Here is a 19,492-nt window from a genome sequence, read left to right as displayed (position 1 = left end):
AACAAGCATATACGAAATTGTGGTTTATACGAAATTGTGGTTTTTGAGGGCATTAGATTGCTAAAAACAAAAGATAAGTCTGACTTGTTAGGGGAAACCTAAAACCACCATTAGTCAGAAAGCGAGCTGCAAAAGTTGTTTGGCTTTAAGAAAAGCCAACTCCTCAGTTCGTACTTCAGATATGGCCAAGGAGGATAAAGACAAGATGATCTTCCCAGAGGATGGAACAAAGACCACAGAAGACAATGAGCTCTTCCCAGTGAGTAAAGTCAGGGCCTAAGTGAGAAATCTATTTGCTAGGCCTTCACTTTGCCTAAACTCAAAATCACTTATTATATTTGGGAAAAAAAATTTACACTCTTCTCTTGATATTAGACTTAAGTTTATATATGTATAAATGAAAATGAAAGTATTAGTTTATCAGTTGTATCCAACTCTTTGTGACCCCATGGACTGTAGCCCAGCAGGCTTCTCTGTCCAAGGAATTCTCCAGGCAATAATACTGGAATGGGTTGCCATTCCTTTCTCCAGGGAATCTTCCTGACCCAGGGATTGAACTTGGATCTCCACAGGCAGATTCTTTACTGTCTGAGCCACCAGGGAAGCCCTATAAATATATGTGGGTATTTACAGGAAGATCATTTTGTAGGCTGAATAAGAGCCCCAAAGATACTAGATTCTAATTCCTGGAACCTGTAAATGTTATTTTATTTGTTAAAAGGATCTTTGCAGATGTGATAAGTTAAGAATCTTGAGATGAGACACCACCCTGAATTATCTGGACGGGTCCTAAATGCCAGTATTGTATCCTTATTCATGGGGGGTAGAGGGAGATTTGACACATAACAGAGGAAGAGGCAATGCAAAGATGAGGGCCAGACACTGGAGTGATATGACCACAAGCCAAGAAATGTTGGCCACCATCAGAAGCTGAAAGAGGCAGGGACCAGATCTCCCCTAGAACCTGCTGGCATCTTCATTTTAGCCTGTGAAACTGATTTCAAAATCTAGGCCTCCACAATTATGAAAAGATAAATATCTGTTGTTTCATGCCACCTAATTTATAGTAATTTGTTACAGCAGCCATAAGAAATTAATAGACTCAGACTTAATGTGGTATGCTATATGCAATATGACATATGACATATATATCAAAGGTCTATAATAATTCAGCAGACCTTACAATTCCTTTTCTTGTTACTGTAAATTGGCAAATGTGCCCTGAAAATTATATGTGGAAAGGAAGAAAATAATTTTGAATAAGATCTCCAAATGAGTGATATTCACTATTTTGTGGCAAATTTAAAAGTTACAGTGGTGGAAAACACCTTTGTAGAGTCACTTTTGACCCACTCCAGTATTCTTGCCTAGAGATTCCCATGGACAGAGGAGCCTGGTGGGCTAGAATCCACAGAGTCACAAAGAATAGACATGACTGAAGTGACTTAGCATGCACACACACACACACACACACACACACAAAGTTGCTTTTACTTACTAGATATTCTTTATTATTTAAAACCTGGAAATATCTTTATCTTTGTTTCTAATTATAATGCAGTGAATTTCGATTATAGAATTTAAAATAGAAAAAAGTAGAAAATTAACATTTTCTCTAACATATCAGTGTTAAAGTTTTTCCTAAAAATATTGAAACATATGTACCTTATAAAGTAAAAATGTAGAATCTTACTGTTTGGCAACTTGTTTTTCTTCATAAGACTAGATCAAAGATACTGTATATCTATAGCAGTGTATATAGCTCTACTTCCTTTGACAGATCTTTATCATTTCTTTATATGACTATGCTATAATTTATTTTTAAAAATTGGGAGTTTTAACAAATTTATTTAAACTATTGGGAGTTTCAGTTTTTTCCCTATATTTTAAGTACAACTAGGACTAATTTACCTTTATATACAGATTTAATGTTCCCTGTTTTGTCAGACTCAAAAGTATTATCAGTTTAAAGAATAGGTAATTATTTTGCTAAGATACTGAACATTAGAAGTTAGTTTTAAAATCAATTAAGTACTTCTATTAATTGCATTAAAGTTATTGAAGAATTTTGACTGTTAACCGTGGTAATGGTTAATTTTTTTAGGCATCTGAGTACCCAGTGGTGCTCTCTTTAGAAAATCACTGCTCCCCTTCCCAACAAGAAGTGATGGCCGACAGTTTGCTCGCTACATTTGGGGATGCCTTGCTGTCATATACGCTTGATAATTTTTCAGACAGACTACCTTCACCAGAGGTAATATTTTGTCTGAGAAGCTTAGGCTAAGAAAAAGCCTACTGCTATTATAATTGCCAATGAAACTGAGCTAGAGATCAATGAAAAATGCTTAGTTTTAATTATAGTGGTGTATCTTTGCAATGTTCCTAGGAAATAGCCCGTGAGCATTTAGGTGAATATATTTTGATAAAAAGGATAGTCTAGTGTAGCTCAGTTGTATCTGACTCTTTGCAACCCTATAGATTGTAGCCCTCCAGGCTCCTCTGTCCATGGGATTCTCCAGGTAAGAATACTGGAGTGGATAGTCATTCCCTTCTGCAGGGAATCTGCCTCAACCAGGGTTCAAGCCCAGGTCTCCTGCATTTCAGGGAGATTCTTTGCCTCTGAGCCACCAGGTAGATCTCTTGGTTTCTATTAGGTTTTTAGGAATATGGAAAAAGGAGCTACATATATTACTACTGTGGGCAAATTGAAAATATGATGAAAGACTTTTCAATGACCATGACAAGTACAAATTTACCTGTACATGTATAATCGTATCTTTTTCAAATTGTTTCTCTAGGCATTAAAATTCAAAATATTAGTTAGAAACAAGAAAATAGGAACCTTACATGAAACCCTTGAAAGGAAAGGTTCTGATATGCATGGGAAGGTAGAGGAATTTGAAGAAGAGGAGGAGATAGAACAAGAGGAGGATGGAAGTGGTCCCAAAGAACCAGAACCAGTGGGTGATTTTCAAGATGATTTGGCAAAGGAAGAACAGTTGAAACGGGTGGTCGGAATCCCACTCTTCAGGAAAAAGAAGGTGAGGCAACGTTTTGTGAAAAATTTACAAGTGATTGAAAAGTTGTTTTATTTTTTTGTTAGTTGAGAATTTTTTAAACTTTTTGGAGGAAAACATCTTTTTCCTACTTGTAATCACTTTAGTTTATCATTTAAAATTTATTTTGGGAAAAATTAGCAGTGGAAAAGAAATTTTAGAAGTTGTTACCTCTTTCCCCGTGTTAGCTGTTCGTAAATTCTTTTTCTCTACAGCCAGCGCATATTAAGCCTTCTCATATATTAGACCTTGTGCCGTGTACAAAAGGTAATGTCTCTGCCTTGAAGGAGAGCTTACTGTCAAGATAAGAAAATCACTGCTTATATTATGTAGTATTTTAAGTATACAAGTTAGCACGACAAAGGAAGGTATACAAGGTTGCAAGCAATACAAAACTAATTCAGCTGCTTTAAGTAAAATATGAATTAATTCAGCTGGTCCATAGAAATGAAACATTCAGGAAAGGGAATCTAATTTCAGGAATGATTGGTTAAAGTTGTATTAAGCAAAGTCCACAGAATTTTCTTTCTGCCAACTTTGGCCCCACTTTCCTAATATGGGTGTAAGCCTTTGCAAAGCTTCAGTTTTACATGCTTTCAGATTCAAATCTGAAAGTCCTGTCTTTTCAGCTGCCCAAGCTGACTCCTTTTGGATCTCGGCAGGCTGGCTGTGATCCAAGCATGCACGCCTAAGTTGGTTACTGTTGCCAGGGGAATGCAGTCTGCTTAGCCACGCCCACTCCACATGATCGACACTTAAGCACATGGATTGAGCATGGGCTGGCAATGTTTTCCTGAAAAAAGAAAAAAAAAAAACACACTTTGGAAGAGGCTAACAGAAGTGCAGAGAATATAGATCCTGGGCTGGAAAAGTGTACAATAGTGTACTATACAGCAGAAGTTATTCCAAAATGTTAGATCACATTGGAAATAGTCTAAAATACCTGAACTTGTAAAATTTATGAGACCAGACTAAGACCTTTGGGAAAAGGAAATAGAAATAATTGCCATCTTCAGTACTTACTGCATAAATTGGGATTTTAGGTTTAGATTGCCTGGTAAGTAACATCAAGTGCTATTATCATTGAACATATTTACATTGACCCAATCCAAATAGTTTTTGAGGATATAATCTTATGAAAAAACTAAAATCATTGATTTGAAAGCATATTTTCTTTATTGGAGAAAGAATTTTTCAAATGATTAGTGCAAAATTGTGAAATTACTGTTTTTTTTTTTTGTTTGCATCACAAAGATAAAAATATCTATGGCCCTATCTGATCTTGTTATTTATACTAAAGTTGAGAAGTTCAAAAGTTTTCATCATTCACATCTATATCAACAATTTAATGAAAGCAACTCTATTGGGGAGTCCCAAGCCCGAAAACTTACAAAGTTGGCAGGTAAATTCTTATAATTCAAATAGAGGAAGTGTTTAAACAAGTTATATTCACTCTTAAGATGTCAAAATTGGCCATTGATGTTCATAAAACTATGTTCTAATACAATTTCAATGTATTTAATAGATTTTAAAAAGGGTTATATGCCTCAGGTCACTTTACATTTTATTTCACAGAACCGAACCATTAATTTACTTCTCTAAGTCATGAAAGTTTGCTTGAGAATGTCCAGTCTGGACACTTTGTTGGGAGGGGCTGTGGTGAGCAGGTTATATGAGAGAGTAGTGAGTGACAAGGTTGCAGATGTAGGCAAAGCTAAATTACAAGAAACTTGAACTTTGTAAGTGAGCAGAAGATTGAAATCTCAGGAGTTACATGATCCCTTGTGCGTAAACTTGCAGACTGTGGAAAAGGGGGACTAAGACACAGTGTGATGCTGATGCACTCTCTGCTCTCCAACAAAAATACAGGCAAGTATGGCAAGCATTTAGGAAAACGCTTAGGCTGTAGGTGCTAGTTCAGTGACTAGGAAAAGTAGAAGCGTGTGGCAGGAGGAGGGACTAAAGAGTTCTACAATTTGACTTAATTTCTTAAATATTGGATGCTTAGTACATAGATTCATTGAATTTCTAAGTGCTGCTGAACCTAATAATACTTTATTCGGAGATACCATACTGACCGGAGAAGGCAATGGCAACCCACTCCAGTACTCTTGCCTGGAAAAGCCTGTGGACCGAGGGGCCTGGTGGGCTGCAGTCCATGGGGTCACTAGGAGTCGGACATGACTGAGCGACTTCACTTTCACTTTCACTTTTCACTTTCATGCATTGGAGAAGGAAACGGCAACCCACTCCAGTGTTCTTGCCTTGAGAATCCCAGGGATGGGGAAGCCTGGTGGGCTGCCGTCTATGGGGTCGCACAGAGTCAGACACGACTGAAGTGACTTACAGTACAGTACAGTTGTATGTTTCTAATAGATGCTCTGTTAGCAGCCTAAAAGTGATGCTGGCTGTAGGCAGGGGATGATAAAGGCTTGTTGTTGTTCAGTCACCCATTTGTGTCTGACTCTTTTGAGACCCCATGGACTGCAGCATGCCAGGCCTCCCTATCCCTCACCATCTCCTGAAGTTTGCCCAAATTCATGCCCATTGCATCGGTGATGCCATCCAGCCATCTCATCCTCCGATGCCCTCTTCTCCTCCTGCTCTCAATCTTTCCCAGCATCAGGGGCTTTTCCAATGAGTCAGCTGTTCACGTCAGATGACCAAAATACTGAAGGTTCAGCTTCAGCATCAGGCCTTCCGGCGAGTATTCAGGGTTGATTTCCCTTGAGATTGATTGGCTTGTGGCAGCAAAATTGAAGCCAGGGTGAACTTTGTGGACATCTATGAATGAATGAATGCCTAGTCACTCAGTTGTGTCTGACTCTTTGTGACTGTAGCCTGCCAGGCTCCTCTTTCCGTGGAATTTTACAGCCAAGAATACTGGAGTGGGATCCTACTCCATGGGATCTTCCCAACCCAGGGATCAAAGCCATGTCTCCTGTGTCTCCTGCATTGGTAGGATTCTTTACCACTAGCAGAAGTGGGCATCTATGAGGTAGAGATAAATAGACTGGAAGCTGCATCTCTAAAGTGAAGAAGAAGGTAAAAATGGTACCCAGACCAGGCTGCCAGATGGCTGTGTACCTACAGAGGAGCCATTTGTCTCTGAATCTTGTTTTCATTGTTTCCAGACTCTAAATCTGAGGTGCGTTGCTCTACATGGTACAGCCAGAGATACAACTGTTAGGCCTGGGAAAAAGAATGGAAAGTGGACTCTGCCTTGTTCTCAGACTTACATGGTGGGGAACATCATCAACTTGGAGCTTCCTTGGTGGCTCAGTGGTAAAGAATACAGCTGCCAAAGTGGGATACTCAGGTTACATCCCTGGGTCAGGAAAATCCCCTGGAGAAGAAAATGGCAACCCACTCCAGTTCTTTCCTGGAAAATCCCATGGACAGAGGAGCCTGGTGGCTACAGTCCATGGGGTCACAAAAGAGTCAGACATAACTTAATGACTAAATAACAGTTATCAACTTAAAAAGGAATTGTCTGTTGGTAGGGGAAATCTTTTCTCTCTTACCCCTCCTGAGTTCTTGTGACTGGACTAGTAATAAAATTGATGCCAGACATATTGACATGAGAAAAAGAAACAAAATTAATTCATAGAAATGGGACCCTAAGAAGTGACCAAAGTAGGCAGCTTTTATGCTTTCCAGACAAAGAAACAAATGTGTGAGAAACTGACAGGAAATTAGTGAAGAATCTAAACAGTTTGAGCTTGGGGTTGTAATTAAATAAGGCACCAGGTTTATATTTATAGGCTTCTCAGCTCTGAATTCCCTGTCATTGGTGGAAAGGATGTCCTATCTTCGGATACAGGGAATGTACCTGTCACATGAGAGATTTATTTACTGTTTTGAAAGAGAAAGAAAAGAGGAAGAGTGTCTCTCTTGCACTGACCATTGCTTAACTTTAATCCAAAATAATCAGTATGCCACTGAGGCACATTTTGAGGCAGCCTATGCAATGGCACCCCACTCCAGTACTCTTGCCTGGGAAATCCCATGGACGGAGGAGCCTGGTGGGCTGCAGTCCACGGGGTCGCCAAGAGTCGGACACGACTAAGCGACTTCACTTTTCACTTTCATGCATTGGAGAAGGAAATGGCAACCCACTCCAGTGTTTTTGCCTGGAGAATCCCAGGGACTGGGGAGCCTGGTGGACTGCTGTCTATGGGGTTGCACAGAGTCGGACACGACCGACACGACTCAGCAGCAGCAGCAGCATGCTGGGCCTCCACAGTCAATGAGAATAAGGTGACTTGCCATATCCTTTTTAAAAACTGCAATCTACTATCTTTTTTTAAAATATAAATTTATTTATTTTAATTGGAGGTTAATTACTTTACAATATTGTATTGGTTTTGCCATACATCTAGAAACATAAAAATCAGCACCTCCAAACCTGCAAAAGAAAACTTGAGAAAAGCTCCTGGCTATTTGGAAATGCAGATTCTAATATATATGGTGGTTAACCTCATTGGGCTGGCCACCGGTGCTTTAGGGTTTTGAGGCATGCTTTAACTCATCTCCTCAAAATGCCTGTTAGAAACATGCTGGATATTTTAGGACTTTTTGGTTTTTGTTGTAAACTGAGGCTTGTGACCAAAAATCTATTCAGTAGCTCTTAGAATGAAATGTAACATAACAAAATGGAATGGAATAGAACTAAATAATAGAATATAGAAGAGTATATTGTATGCAGGAAACATAAGTATTATTTTATAAAACAATTGTGTGTGTGTGTGGTGTTGGATTGTGATATAAAGTATATTTTTACTGTGAAATATTGTGAACGGAGTTTGAATTTGACCTACTTTACTAGAGTCCATGATTTCAAACTATAGGATGGTTTTTGTTGTTGTTCATGCGGTTGGGACTTCTGGGCACAGCAAAGGTGGTTATTATTCTCTCATTCTCATCATATTAAACACTAGATCAGCATTTGAAAAGGGACTGAGTAGAGTCAGAAAAGATAGCATCACCATTTCTTTGGAAAGAGTATAGAGCACTTTTCTTGAAACAAAACTCAGTTCAGTTCAGCGCGGTCGCTCAGTCGTGTCCGACTCTTTGTGACGCCCTGGACTGAAGCATGCCAGGCCTCCCTGTCCATCACCAACTCCCAGAGCTTGCTCAAACTCATATTCATCAATTTGGTGATGCCATCCAACCATCTCATCCTCTGTTGTCCCCTTCTCCTCCTGCCTTCAGTCCTTCCCTGCATCAAGGTCTTTTCCAATGAGTCAGCTCTTCACATCACGTGGCCAAAATATTGGAGTTCTAGCTTCAGCATCAGTTCTTCCAATGAATATTCAGAGTTGATTTACTTAAGGATTGACTGTTTGGATCTCCTTGCAGTCCAAGGGACTCTCAAGAGTCTTCTCCAACACCATAGTTCAAAAGCATCAATTCTTTGGCACTCAGCTTTCTTTATAGTCCAACTCTCACATCCATACATGACTTCTGGAAAAACCATAGCTTTGTCTAGATGGACCTTTGTTGGCAAAGTATTGTCTCTGCTTTTTAATATGCTATCTAGGTTGGTCATAGCTTTTCTTCCAAGGAGCAAGTGTCTTTTAATTTCATGGCTGCAGTCACCATCTGCGGTGATTTTAGTGCCCAAGAAAATAAAGTCTCTCACTGTTTCCACTGTTTCACCATCTATTTGCCATAAAGTGATGAGACAAGATGCTATGATCTTTGTTTTCTGAATGTTGAACTTTAAGCCAACTTTTTCACTCTCCTCTTTCACTTTCATCAAGAGGCTCTTTAGTTCTTCTTTGCTTTCTGCCATAAGGGTGGTGTCATCTGCATATCTGAGGTTATTGATATTTCTCCTGGCAATCTTGATTCCAGCTTGTGCTTCACCCAGTCCAGCATTTCTCATGATGTACTCTGCATATAAGTTAAATAAGCAGGATGACAATATACAGCCTTGACCTACTCCTTTCCCAGTTTGTAATCAGTCTGTTGTTCCATGTCTGGTTCTAACTATTGCTTCTTGACCTGCATACGGATTTCTCAGGAGACAGGTAAGGTGGTCTGGTATTCCCATCTCTTTCAAAATTTTCCACAGTTTGTTGTGATCCAGACAGTGGGAGGCTCTGGTGTAGTTAATAAAGCAGAAGTAGATGGTTTTCTGGAACTCTCTTGCTTTTTTAATGATCCAGCGGATGTTGGCAATTTGATCTCTGGTTCCTCTGCCTTTTCTAAATCCAGCTTGAATATATGGAATTTCATGGTTCACATACTGTTGAAGCCTGGCTTGGAGAGTTTTAAGCATTACTTTGCAAGTGTGTGAGATGAATGCAATTGTATGGTAGTTTGAGCAATCTTTGGCATTGCCTTTTTTTGGGACTTCCCTGGTGGCTCAGATGGTAAAGTGTCTGCCTGCAATGCAGGAGACCCAGGTACGATCCCTGAGTTGGAAAGATCCCCTGGAGAAGGAAATGGCAGCCCACTCCAGTACTCTTGCCTTGAAAATTCCATGGACAGAGGAGGCTACAATCCATGGGGTCACAAAGAGTTGGACATGACTGAGAGACTTCACTTTCACTTTTCTTTGGGATTGGAATGAAAACTGACCTTTTCCAGTCCTGTGGCCACTGCTGAGTTTTCCAGATTTGCTGGCATATTGAGTGCAGCACTTTCACAGCATCATCTTTTTGGATTTGAAATAGCTCAACTGGAATTCCATCACCTCCACTAGCTTTGTTTGATGCTTTCTAAGGCCCATTTGAGTTCGCATTTCAAGATGCCTGGCTCTAGTATATAATGATTGGTCAAAGATGTACTACAAAGAGGTCCATCATTCTTAATATATAATAAACATCATTAATTTTATTATAAGGAAAAATCAGAAACAAGTTTTCATATATATGAATACTTTTCATTCATCTAAAAATAATATCATAGGTGAATATTATTTAAATGGAATGATTTTCATGTTATCTTAGTAAGTCAAAAATGGAAGTTTATAAAAGAGAGTTAACAATAAGATTCAATTGAAGCATAAGTATATACCTATGTCAGAAGAATGGAAATATATTTATCAAGAGGTTATCAGGGTTATTAATAGAGAGATGAGATTATATATTGTTTTCTTCTATTTTCTATTTGATTTTCTCATTTATCTAAAATAAACATAAATCGCATTTGTGAAAACATAACATGTTTAATTTCTAAGTCTCAGAAGTAACAAAATCAGATTAAGGATATTTAGTGATCATTCATGTTTATCAACTTGTAGATGAAAATAATTAAGACCCAGAAGAGTCCATGTTTTATCAAAAGGTAGACATCTAATGTAGGACTAGATAAGGAATCGTAAGAGTTGGACACACAAAACACATTTATACATGAGCAGCTTCAAAATGAACTTTTCCTCAAGGAGAGTATAGCCTCTAGAAATGAGTTACTTAAATTAACTATAATTACTATTAACTTCAGTAACCAATTTTTTATCTGACCATGCATCTTAGGAAAAGAATAGCATTTAGGATGAGAGTAACAATGATTCTGCTCAAACTTGACTAGGAAATAGAGTGGATGTAGGCAATAACCATTTCTTCCACGATTCTCACCATATTAGCTGAAATAGATGTGGGAAGAGGATCTACATATTGAAAGAATAAAAACGTTGGAGAAATATGAAGTCTGTGTTCAAAAATTTGAGGGGTATCCAATGGTGGTTTTTGTTTAGTCACTAAGTCATGTCCGGCTCTTTGTGATGCCATGGGACCCCATGGCCTCCTCTGTCCATGGGATTTCCCAGGCAAGAACACTAGAGTGGGTTGCCATTTCCTCCTCCAGGAGATCTTCCCGATCTAAGGATTGAACCAGAGTCTCTTACACTGGCAGGCAGACTCTGTACCACTGAGTCACCTGGGATAAACCTATATATACACACAGTCTGTTTCATTTTGTTTACAATTCCTATACATATTCTTTAAGTGTCTACATATATTTTTTACACATTTCTATTTATTCTATTTAAATCACTTAAGATTCAAAACTAATTTGCACTATTTACCATTATGGATGATATTTTATTTTGGAATTTTATATGCTCTATGTCAAAGTGAAATTAACTTGAATGTGAGAAAAAGAAACATGTTTTTCAGTTGTTTCTTTCTTTAAATGAATGATTACATAAAATTGTAAAATAAATTATTAACTTTTCAATAACAGTTGAATTATACTGTGAAACAAAAGCATGAATTTGATTTCCATGAATTGCAAATACTTTTGCCAAGACAGTAGACATCAAAATTGTAGAATTAAATAAATATATAGACATGGTAGTTTATTTGAAATATTTTACAATATTTTAATAAATTTGTTTTTCAGCCAGGGAATTTATTCTTCACACCAGGAGGTTCATTACCAGAGTATATCCCAAAGCATTAAGAGCTGACTCTTCTAATTTTAATCCTCAAGAATTTTGGAATGTAGGTTGTCAAATGGGTATGTTATATAGAATATTGAGCTTTGGGTTTATTTTTGTTTGTTTGTTTTTTTGCAAAAATAAGACAAAATAAGTTCATTTTGTGAACTAATAAAATATTCATGAAAAGAGCTTCCTTTGAAAAATTTTTGACCCTGGATGTTTTGGAGTCAAGCAATGATGAATCGTTGACTTCAAGAGTTGAGTTTATTCTTAAATGGGTTGCATAAGATAAATCTAGGTAAGGGTATAGACATGGAGGTTAAATTCATGAAGAGTTTGCATGGAAAATGTAGGAAGGGGAAAAGGAAACTGAAAATGAACGTAAGAGGACAGTGAAGATCAAGTGCTTTGCGTGAAAGATTTGATAAGGGCCTCTTCAAATCAAGTGACCTGTGCTTTTTGTACTTTAATCACTTCTGAATTCATAGTATTGAAAAATGAGTAATGAGCTCTGTTATTTATCTTTGTCAGACCCTCCTTATTCCAAACTGATCAACTGGTATGCTACTGGGATTAACCAGTTAGAAAGTGCCAAGTGTTAACTCTTCTGTTACTGAACTGTGGAAAGGCCCATAGGTTTGTAGAGAGGGAACAATTGGGACCAGGATGGTAGGGTGGGCAGTGGAGGGCAGATGGTGGTACTGAATACCACCAGTGTCTGTTTACCAGGCTATATGAAGTTGTCTGTATATTTTAACAACAATTATCGCTCTGCTTGTTCCTTGCTTTCTCCTCAAGTGATAACAGTACCCCTTTAGATCTGAAAGTTTATGATACATTGGTGTCAACCCTCCCAGCATTTAATGTAGTGATTTTCTTTATTCTCATGTTTCCTGAATGTTATCTGACATGTACATTGCTATTCTATAATCTGTGCTATGTGCCATTTTGATTTTTTAACTCAAAAGCTGTAGAATAATTTACAGATTAAGTTTTGAAACTCACCTTCATCTGTTAATGTAGACATGGTGACAACAAATATTTAAACATCATGAGTCATTCGGTGAACACTTGCTCTTAAAATGTTCAAAGATATATAATCCATGATTAGGTTTCACTCAACTGTTTAACTATGTTTTTTTAGATATTCCCTCATTTCCTGACAAGGTCAAAATACTCTTTTCCATTATAGTGGCCTTAAATTTCCAGACCCCTGGTGTCCCTATGGATCTTCAAAATGGGAAATTTTTGGATAATGGTTGTTCTGGATATGTTTTAAAACCACGCTTCCTAAGAGATAAAAAAACAAAGTTTAATCCACATAAAGTACAAATAGACAGTAATCCACTCACACTTACAATAAGGGTAAGATTGCTTTTACCTTTTTTTCAGTTATGATATAAGCTAGATAGTACCCATTAATATTTTTAGTTCTACTGATTTTCCTTAATACCTTTTAAATTTCTGTTAATCTTTTCAGGTACTGTAGGTGGATGGTATTGCAGCATCTTGCCATATCTTTTTGTTGCCTTTTTGCATGAATGAAAAAGTTCAAAAAGTTGCATTGTTCTAATTAGAGGAACATGTCTAGTTGTTCTAGGGAATAGCTGGGACGAAGCAGCCACTTTTTCAGGCCCCTTCCTAATCCACACAAATCTCATTGATGTGCTTCTGTGTGTTTCCTCTTTCCTTTTTCAATCTGCTGCTGCTGCTGCTGCTGCTGCTAAGTCGCATGAGTTGTGTCCGACTCTGTGTGACCCCATGGACTGCAGCCTACCAGGCTCCTCCGTCCATGGGACTGTCCAGGCAAGAGTACTGGAGTGGGTTGCCATTGCCTTCTACCTCCAAGCAATTCTTTCTCACTTTCATTTGTGGGTTCCTCTTTAGTTGTTTTTTAGTCACTAAATCATGTGTAACTGTTTTGCAGCCCCATGGACTGTAGCCCACCAGGCTTCTCTGTCCATGGTATTTCCCAGACAAGAATACTGGGGTGGGTTTCCATTACCTTCTCTAGAGAATCTTCCCAATCCAGGGATTGCACCCACATCTCCTGATTTGACAGGTGTTTTCTTTACTATTGAGCCACCTGGGAAACCCCTGCATGCTTAGTTGCTCAGTTGTGTCTAACTTTTTGCGACCCCATGCACTGGAGCCTGCCAGGCTCCTCTGTCTATGGGATTCTCCAGGCAAGAATACTGGAGTGGGTAGCCATTCTCTTCTGCAGGGTAGCCCCTACGTGCCCCTAAAATATTCATGTTGCCAAAGGCTTTTTCTCAATCCTCATCTCAAACTAAACATTCTCTTTGTGTTCTTTTATACACTTTAATGGTTTCAACCACAAACGTGCTCACATTGCTAATCTGACTTCATTTTTTGACTCTAAAGGCTTATTTTTAATAGCCCATCTAGCATCCCTAACCAGTGTTCTGTCAGACTTAAAATATTAAAGCTGAACATCCCTTCCTAGTTAACTCTCTTCTATTTTATTGAAATCTCAGTGTATTGAGTCAAATTCATTTATTCAGTTGACTCAGGCCATAAAATTGGGAGCTATTCTTCTCTTCCACATCTCCTTCACGTCCCATGTCTTATCAGTCTCTAACTTCTGTAGATCTTACTTTAACTATCTTTCTTATTCATTCCCTTGATCTGATGTCATTTGCTGCTGTCCTTTTTTAAAGGAATTTGTTACCTGTCATCACCTCTGTTCCTTTGGCTTCCTAAGGGGTTTTTAGGTAGCCTGTCTCAGTCATCCTGATCCATCTTCTACAAGTCAACAAGAGAGATTTTGCTGAGGCTAATCTGATCATGTCTACTTAATATTTATTCTGTCTCCTGATTGTTTTCTTAGTCTGGCTTTGTCCCACTCCTCTAGCCTCATCTCTCACCACTTCCAGCATTTTAACCCATTTTAAAACCATATGGAAGCCTTTTTTTTTTTTTGTCCACAATGGCACCTCTAGGTACTGCATATGCTATTTCCTTTGACTGGACTACTCTTCCATTCTTCATCTGCCTGTTGCATTCTGACTCATTTTCAAGACTTTCAGAGTCACTTCTCTTTGGAAACCTTTTCCTGTGCTAAGTTGCATTTCTTTTGGAGTTTTCTTCTGTTTTTCCATGACACCCTATGTTGTTGTTTAGTCACTCAGTCGTGTCCGACTCTTTGGCAATTCCATGGACTGTAGCTGACCAGGCTCCCCTCTCCATGGGACTTCCTAGGTAAGAATATTGGAGTGGGTTGCCATTTCCTTTTCTGGGAGGTCTTCCTGGCCAAGGAATCGAACCCATGTCTCCTGCATTGGCAGGCAGATTCTTGACCACTGAGCTACCAGGGAAGCCCATAAAACCCTATACATGCATGCATTATGGCACTTACCACACTGTGAGTTATAATTATTTACTTGTTATACTTGTCTTTCTCCCCCCACTTGTCCGAGAGTCCTTTAAAAATAAGGACTATGTTTTGTTCAATCCTTATCCACAGTCACTGACACAAAGTATTTGCTTAGTACATGTAGGTTAATTTGAAAAAGCAAAGCTGGAAGATAGCTGGTATGCACAGCTTTATACTGTTTATAAATGCCACCTATTTATACTCCAAAAGGGGCTTAAGTGACATGATGTGAAAGAGGTAGGGTTAATGATTTTCCTAGGAAGCTGCTCTCATAGCCACATGGGTCTTCCCCTCTTCTGATTGTTCTAGATTGTTCTGATTGTTCTTGCACAAATTGTGGAGAGCATGATTTGAGAATCAGAAGACCCAGTTTTGCCATTATTTTTCTTAGCTCCTTGATAAAGTCATTCAACATTTCTGGTTTACTCTTTGTCATCTGTAAACAGAGAACTTTGGATTAAATCAGTTATTTTCAAGCTTATAAAAACTATGGAATAATTTCCTAAGTTTAAAGTCTCCTGAGTAAGACCACCAGATGAAAGCAAGAGCTATCTGGTTGACCACTAAGGGTCGTCTGCTTGACATCCATCCTCTGCAGTGGCCCCTGAAAGGGCTTTGTGAATCAGAGTGTACAAATTATTTGAACAATAAATCTCTTAAACTCTATTTAAGTGCTCATATTCAATTATCATTATTACTTAGCAATTTTTTTTTTTTTTGTCATGAGTTACACCTTCTCCCTACTGAAAAGGATATATCGCCCAGAGGGCTGATAGTCAGCTGATACGTGGGTGTTCAGTCACTGTCGTGTGTGACTCTTTGGGACCCAATGGACTGTAATCCACTAGGCTCCTCTGTCCATGGAATTCTCCAAGCAAGAATACTACAGTGGGTTGCTGGGCCAATTCCAAGCTGATCATTAAATATTTGTGCAGTCACTCTGGTTTCTAGTGGGTGCTGCTATGTCTGGAGGTAGGAAAGGAAAAATTACAAATTGGCACTTTTTTCTTTTCTCTTTCCTCCTTTTTTCTTTTTAATAAACTTTTATTGGATATGGCCTAATTTTTTTTCTTTCTTTCATTTTTCCCTTTATTCAAAGTTATTTATTTGTTCCTATTTATTATAATCTTCAGAAATTGAAATCATGTCTCAATTTCTACATTAGTGATAGCTCAGTTTGTAAAGAATCTGTTGGCAATGCAGGTGACCCTGCTTTGATTTCTGGGTTGGGAAGATCAGCTGGAGAAGGGATAGGCTATTCACTCCAGTATTCTTGGGCTTCCCTTGTGACTCAGCTGGTAAAGGATCCACTTGCAATGCGGGAGACATGGGTTTGATCTCTGGGTTGGGAAGATTGCCTGGAGAAGGGAAAGGCTACCCACTCCAGTATTCTGGCCTAGAGAATTCCATGGGCTGTATAGTCCCTGGGGTCCCAAAGAGTTGGACAGGACTGAGCGACTTTCACTTTCACACTTTATAAATTAGTACACTTCAAGTGCTGTTCTTTTTTATTTAGACTTTGATCCCTTTGTTCAGTTCAGTTGCTGTCGTGTCCGACTCTTTGCGATCCCATGGACTGCAGCATGCCAGGCCTCCCTGTCAGTCACCAATGCCCAGAGTTTACTCAAACTCATGTCCATTGAGTCGATGATGCCATTCAGCCATATCATCCTCTGTCGTCCCCTTTTCCTCCAAACTTCAATCTTTCCCAGCATCAGGGACTTTTCCAATCAGTCAGTTCTTCGCAACACATGGCCAAAGTATTGGAGTTTCAGCTTCAACATCAGTCCTTCCAATGAACACCCAGGACTGATCTCCTTTAGGATGGACTGGTTGGATCTCCTTACTGTCCAAGGGACTCTCAAGAGTCTTCTCCAACACCACAGTTCAAAAGCATCAATTCTTTGGTGCTCAGCTTTCTTTATAGTCCAACTCTCACATCCATACATGACTTCTGGAAAAACCATAGCTTTTTCTAGATGGACCTTTGCTAGCAAAGTGATGTCTCTGCTTTTTAATATGCTGTCTAGGTTGGTCATAGCTTTTCTTCCAAGGAGCAAGCATCTTTTAATTTCATGGCTGCAGTCACCATCTGCAGTGATTTTGGAGCCCAAGAAAATAAAGTCTCTCACTGTTTCCCCATCTATTTGCCATGAAGTGATGGGACCAGATGCCATAATCTTTGTTTTCTGAATGTTGAGCTTTAAGCCAACTTCTTCACTCTCCTCTTTCACTTTCATCAAGAGGCTCTTTAGTTCTTCTTCACTTTCTGCCATAAGGGTTGTGTCATCTGCATATCTGAGGTTATTGATATTTCTCCCAGCAATCTTGATTCCAGCTTGTGCTTCATCCAGTCCAGCATTTCTCATGATGTACTCTGCATACAAGTTAAATAAACAGGGTGACAATATATAGCCTTGACGTACTCCTTTCCCTATTGGGAACCAGGCTGTTGTTCCATGTCCAGTTCTAACTGTTGCTTCCTGACCTGCATATAGGTTTCTCAAGAGGCAGGTCAGGTGGTCTGGTATTCCCATCTCTTTTAGAATTTTCCACAGTTTATTGTGATCCACACAGTCAAAGGCTTTGGGATAGTCAATGAAGCAGAAATAGATGTTTTCTGGAACTCTCTTCCTTTTTCCATGATCCAGGGGATGTTGGCAATTTGATCTCTGGTTCCTCTGCCTTTTCTAAAACCAGCTTGAACATCCAGAAGTTCACAGTTCACATACTGTTGAAGCCTGGCTTGGAGAGTTTTGAGCATTACTTTGGTAGCGTGTGAGATGAGTGCAGTTTTGTGGTAGTTTGAGCATTCTTTGGCATTGCCTTTCTTTGGGATTGGAATGAAAACTGACCTTTTCCAGTCCTGTGGCCACTGCTGAATTTTCTAGATTTTCTGGCATATTGAGTATAGCACTTTAACAACATCATTTCCTTTGTTCCTTAAAGTAAAATAAATCTGTGCTTCAACAATTAGCTTGAATAATAGAAGGTGAAATAATATTATTATTAATCACTTTGTTAACATTTTTCTGCTATTCAATCCCTAAGATATGTATATATGAAATAATTGATTTTTCAAACTCAGGTGACTTATGATAATATAGACAACAATGGATAAGGTAAAAATTCATGATAATTTATCCAAATATATAAATTATATTGTCAGAAAATGCTATCATAGAAAATTATGTGGTGCTTTTTCATACATTTCAGAAGTAATATTTATAGTTTCCATTTTTTCCATTGTTTATAGACTATATAGATTTAAAAATAGTTCAAGTTATCAGAGTGCTCAGTCTGTATTAAAGCAGAAGGGCGGTCATAATATTTTTAACATTGTTTTATAACAATCATAACAAATGTTGTTAGAATAAAAATATATGTTTGACCGTAATTATTGGAGAATGTGGATTCTACTATAATCACATCTGGGTCAAATGGAATAATTTGGTAATCATCTTTTGATACTTAAGTTGAAATTTAACTCAAAAAGGACTAAAATTTAAGATTTGCCTTGTTTTCTATGTTGTTTTTTGGTGGGACTTGACTTAGTTCATCATAATTTTTGGAAAACATTTTATTTTGAAAATTAGCAGTGATACAGTTTGTTCTGCTGAGTTCTTGAATTTACTTATTTTTGTGCAGCTCATCAGTGGTATCCAGTTGCCTCCAAGTTATCAAAACAAAGCTGATACCTTAGTGATTGTAGAAATTTTTGGGGTTCCAAATGATCAAATGAAGCAGCAGAGTCGTGTAATTAAAAAAAATGGTGAGCTCCTAATATATTTTATTGATCGGTCTATTAGACTTCATGTTGGAAAGCTTAAAAATTATGTATTGATAGTGTTTTGATACATATTTATTTTTCATAAGAGCTTTTGCACGATGTTCAAGATGATGAAAGTATTATATCAGCAAAAAATTTAATAATTACTTAATGTTGGTTAGATATAGTTTTAATTACAGATACAAAAATGTATCTGACCTGAAGAAGTAGTGTTTTTTCCATTTGTACTTCCTCTTTATGTTTTCTTATTTGACTGGTTAAGAGAGATATTTTGACTGCCTCAAATCTAGCTGCTAGCTTCTGTGTAAAATAAAGAGCTTAAGATTTCGCTGATATAGTGTGTTGCACAGTTTTACTTAACAGCTTGAATTATTTTAGATCAAAAGTCTGTGGCTTCTGACTCAATATGCCATAGAAACCTACTCATAACAGTATTTAGATTCATAATTCAGTCATTTTTGCCAGAAGGGAAATGTAGGAATGAAAGAAGTGACTTTGGTGAGATTTTCAGTGTGCCAGCATCTCATGACAGTTTACATAATACAGTACTAACACTGTTATTTATTCTCTGAAGTTGAAATCATTAAGGACATTAGAAAAGTATAGATTCTTGGGGCTGACTGTTAGATAGTCAGAATCACTCAGGAAGAGAACTTGCAACTGATCCTTTGAGAGCAGAACCTTCTTTGAGTGAATATTCTCAAAGTATAGTGGACTTCATTTCAGAGTCTGGAAATCTGCTCCAGGTTGAATGGCATGGACAGAGAAGCAGGTGCAGTTTGAGCTATCTTTTTCTTCTTTGGTGATAATTCCCTCAAAATCCAATGTTTGCCTCCTCCCAAACCCCAAATATTCCT

General features: G+C 38.1%; 1 protein-coding gene across 1 annotated transcript in view; it reads left to right on the top strand.

Annotated features, from left to right (window-relative positions):
* PLCZ1 (phospholipase C zeta 1) overlaps nt 1-19,492 on the top strand; it is a 48,670-nt gene that overhangs the window by 24,836 nt on the left and 4,342 nt on the right. The window contains exons 7-12 of the mRNA XM_027543542.1: nt 2,105-2,254; nt 2,799-3,041; nt 4,311-4,458; nt 11,409-11,525; nt 12,641-12,813; nt 18,494-18,617. Of these exons, the coding sequence (XP_027399343.1) occupies nt 2,105-2,254; nt 2,799-3,041; nt 4,311-4,458; nt 11,409-11,525; nt 12,641-12,813; nt 18,494-18,617 (955 nt within the window). The remainder of the gene's footprint in view (nt 1-2,104; nt 2,255-2,798; nt 3,042-4,310; nt 4,459-11,408; nt 11,526-12,640; nt 12,814-18,493; nt 18,618-19,492) is intronic.

This window comes from Bos indicus x Bos taurus, chromosome 5 (assembly GCF_003369695.1).
Source record: "Bos indicus x Bos taurus breed Angus x Brahman F1 hybrid chromosome 5, Bos_hybrid_MaternalHap_v2.0, whole genome shotgun sequence".
Lineage (NCBI taxonomy): Eukaryota > Metazoa > Chordata > Mammalia > Artiodactyla > Bovidae > Bos > Bos indicus x Bos taurus.
Note: the sequence above shows the minus strand (reverse complement) of the source record. Positions and strands in the feature narration are given on the sequence as shown.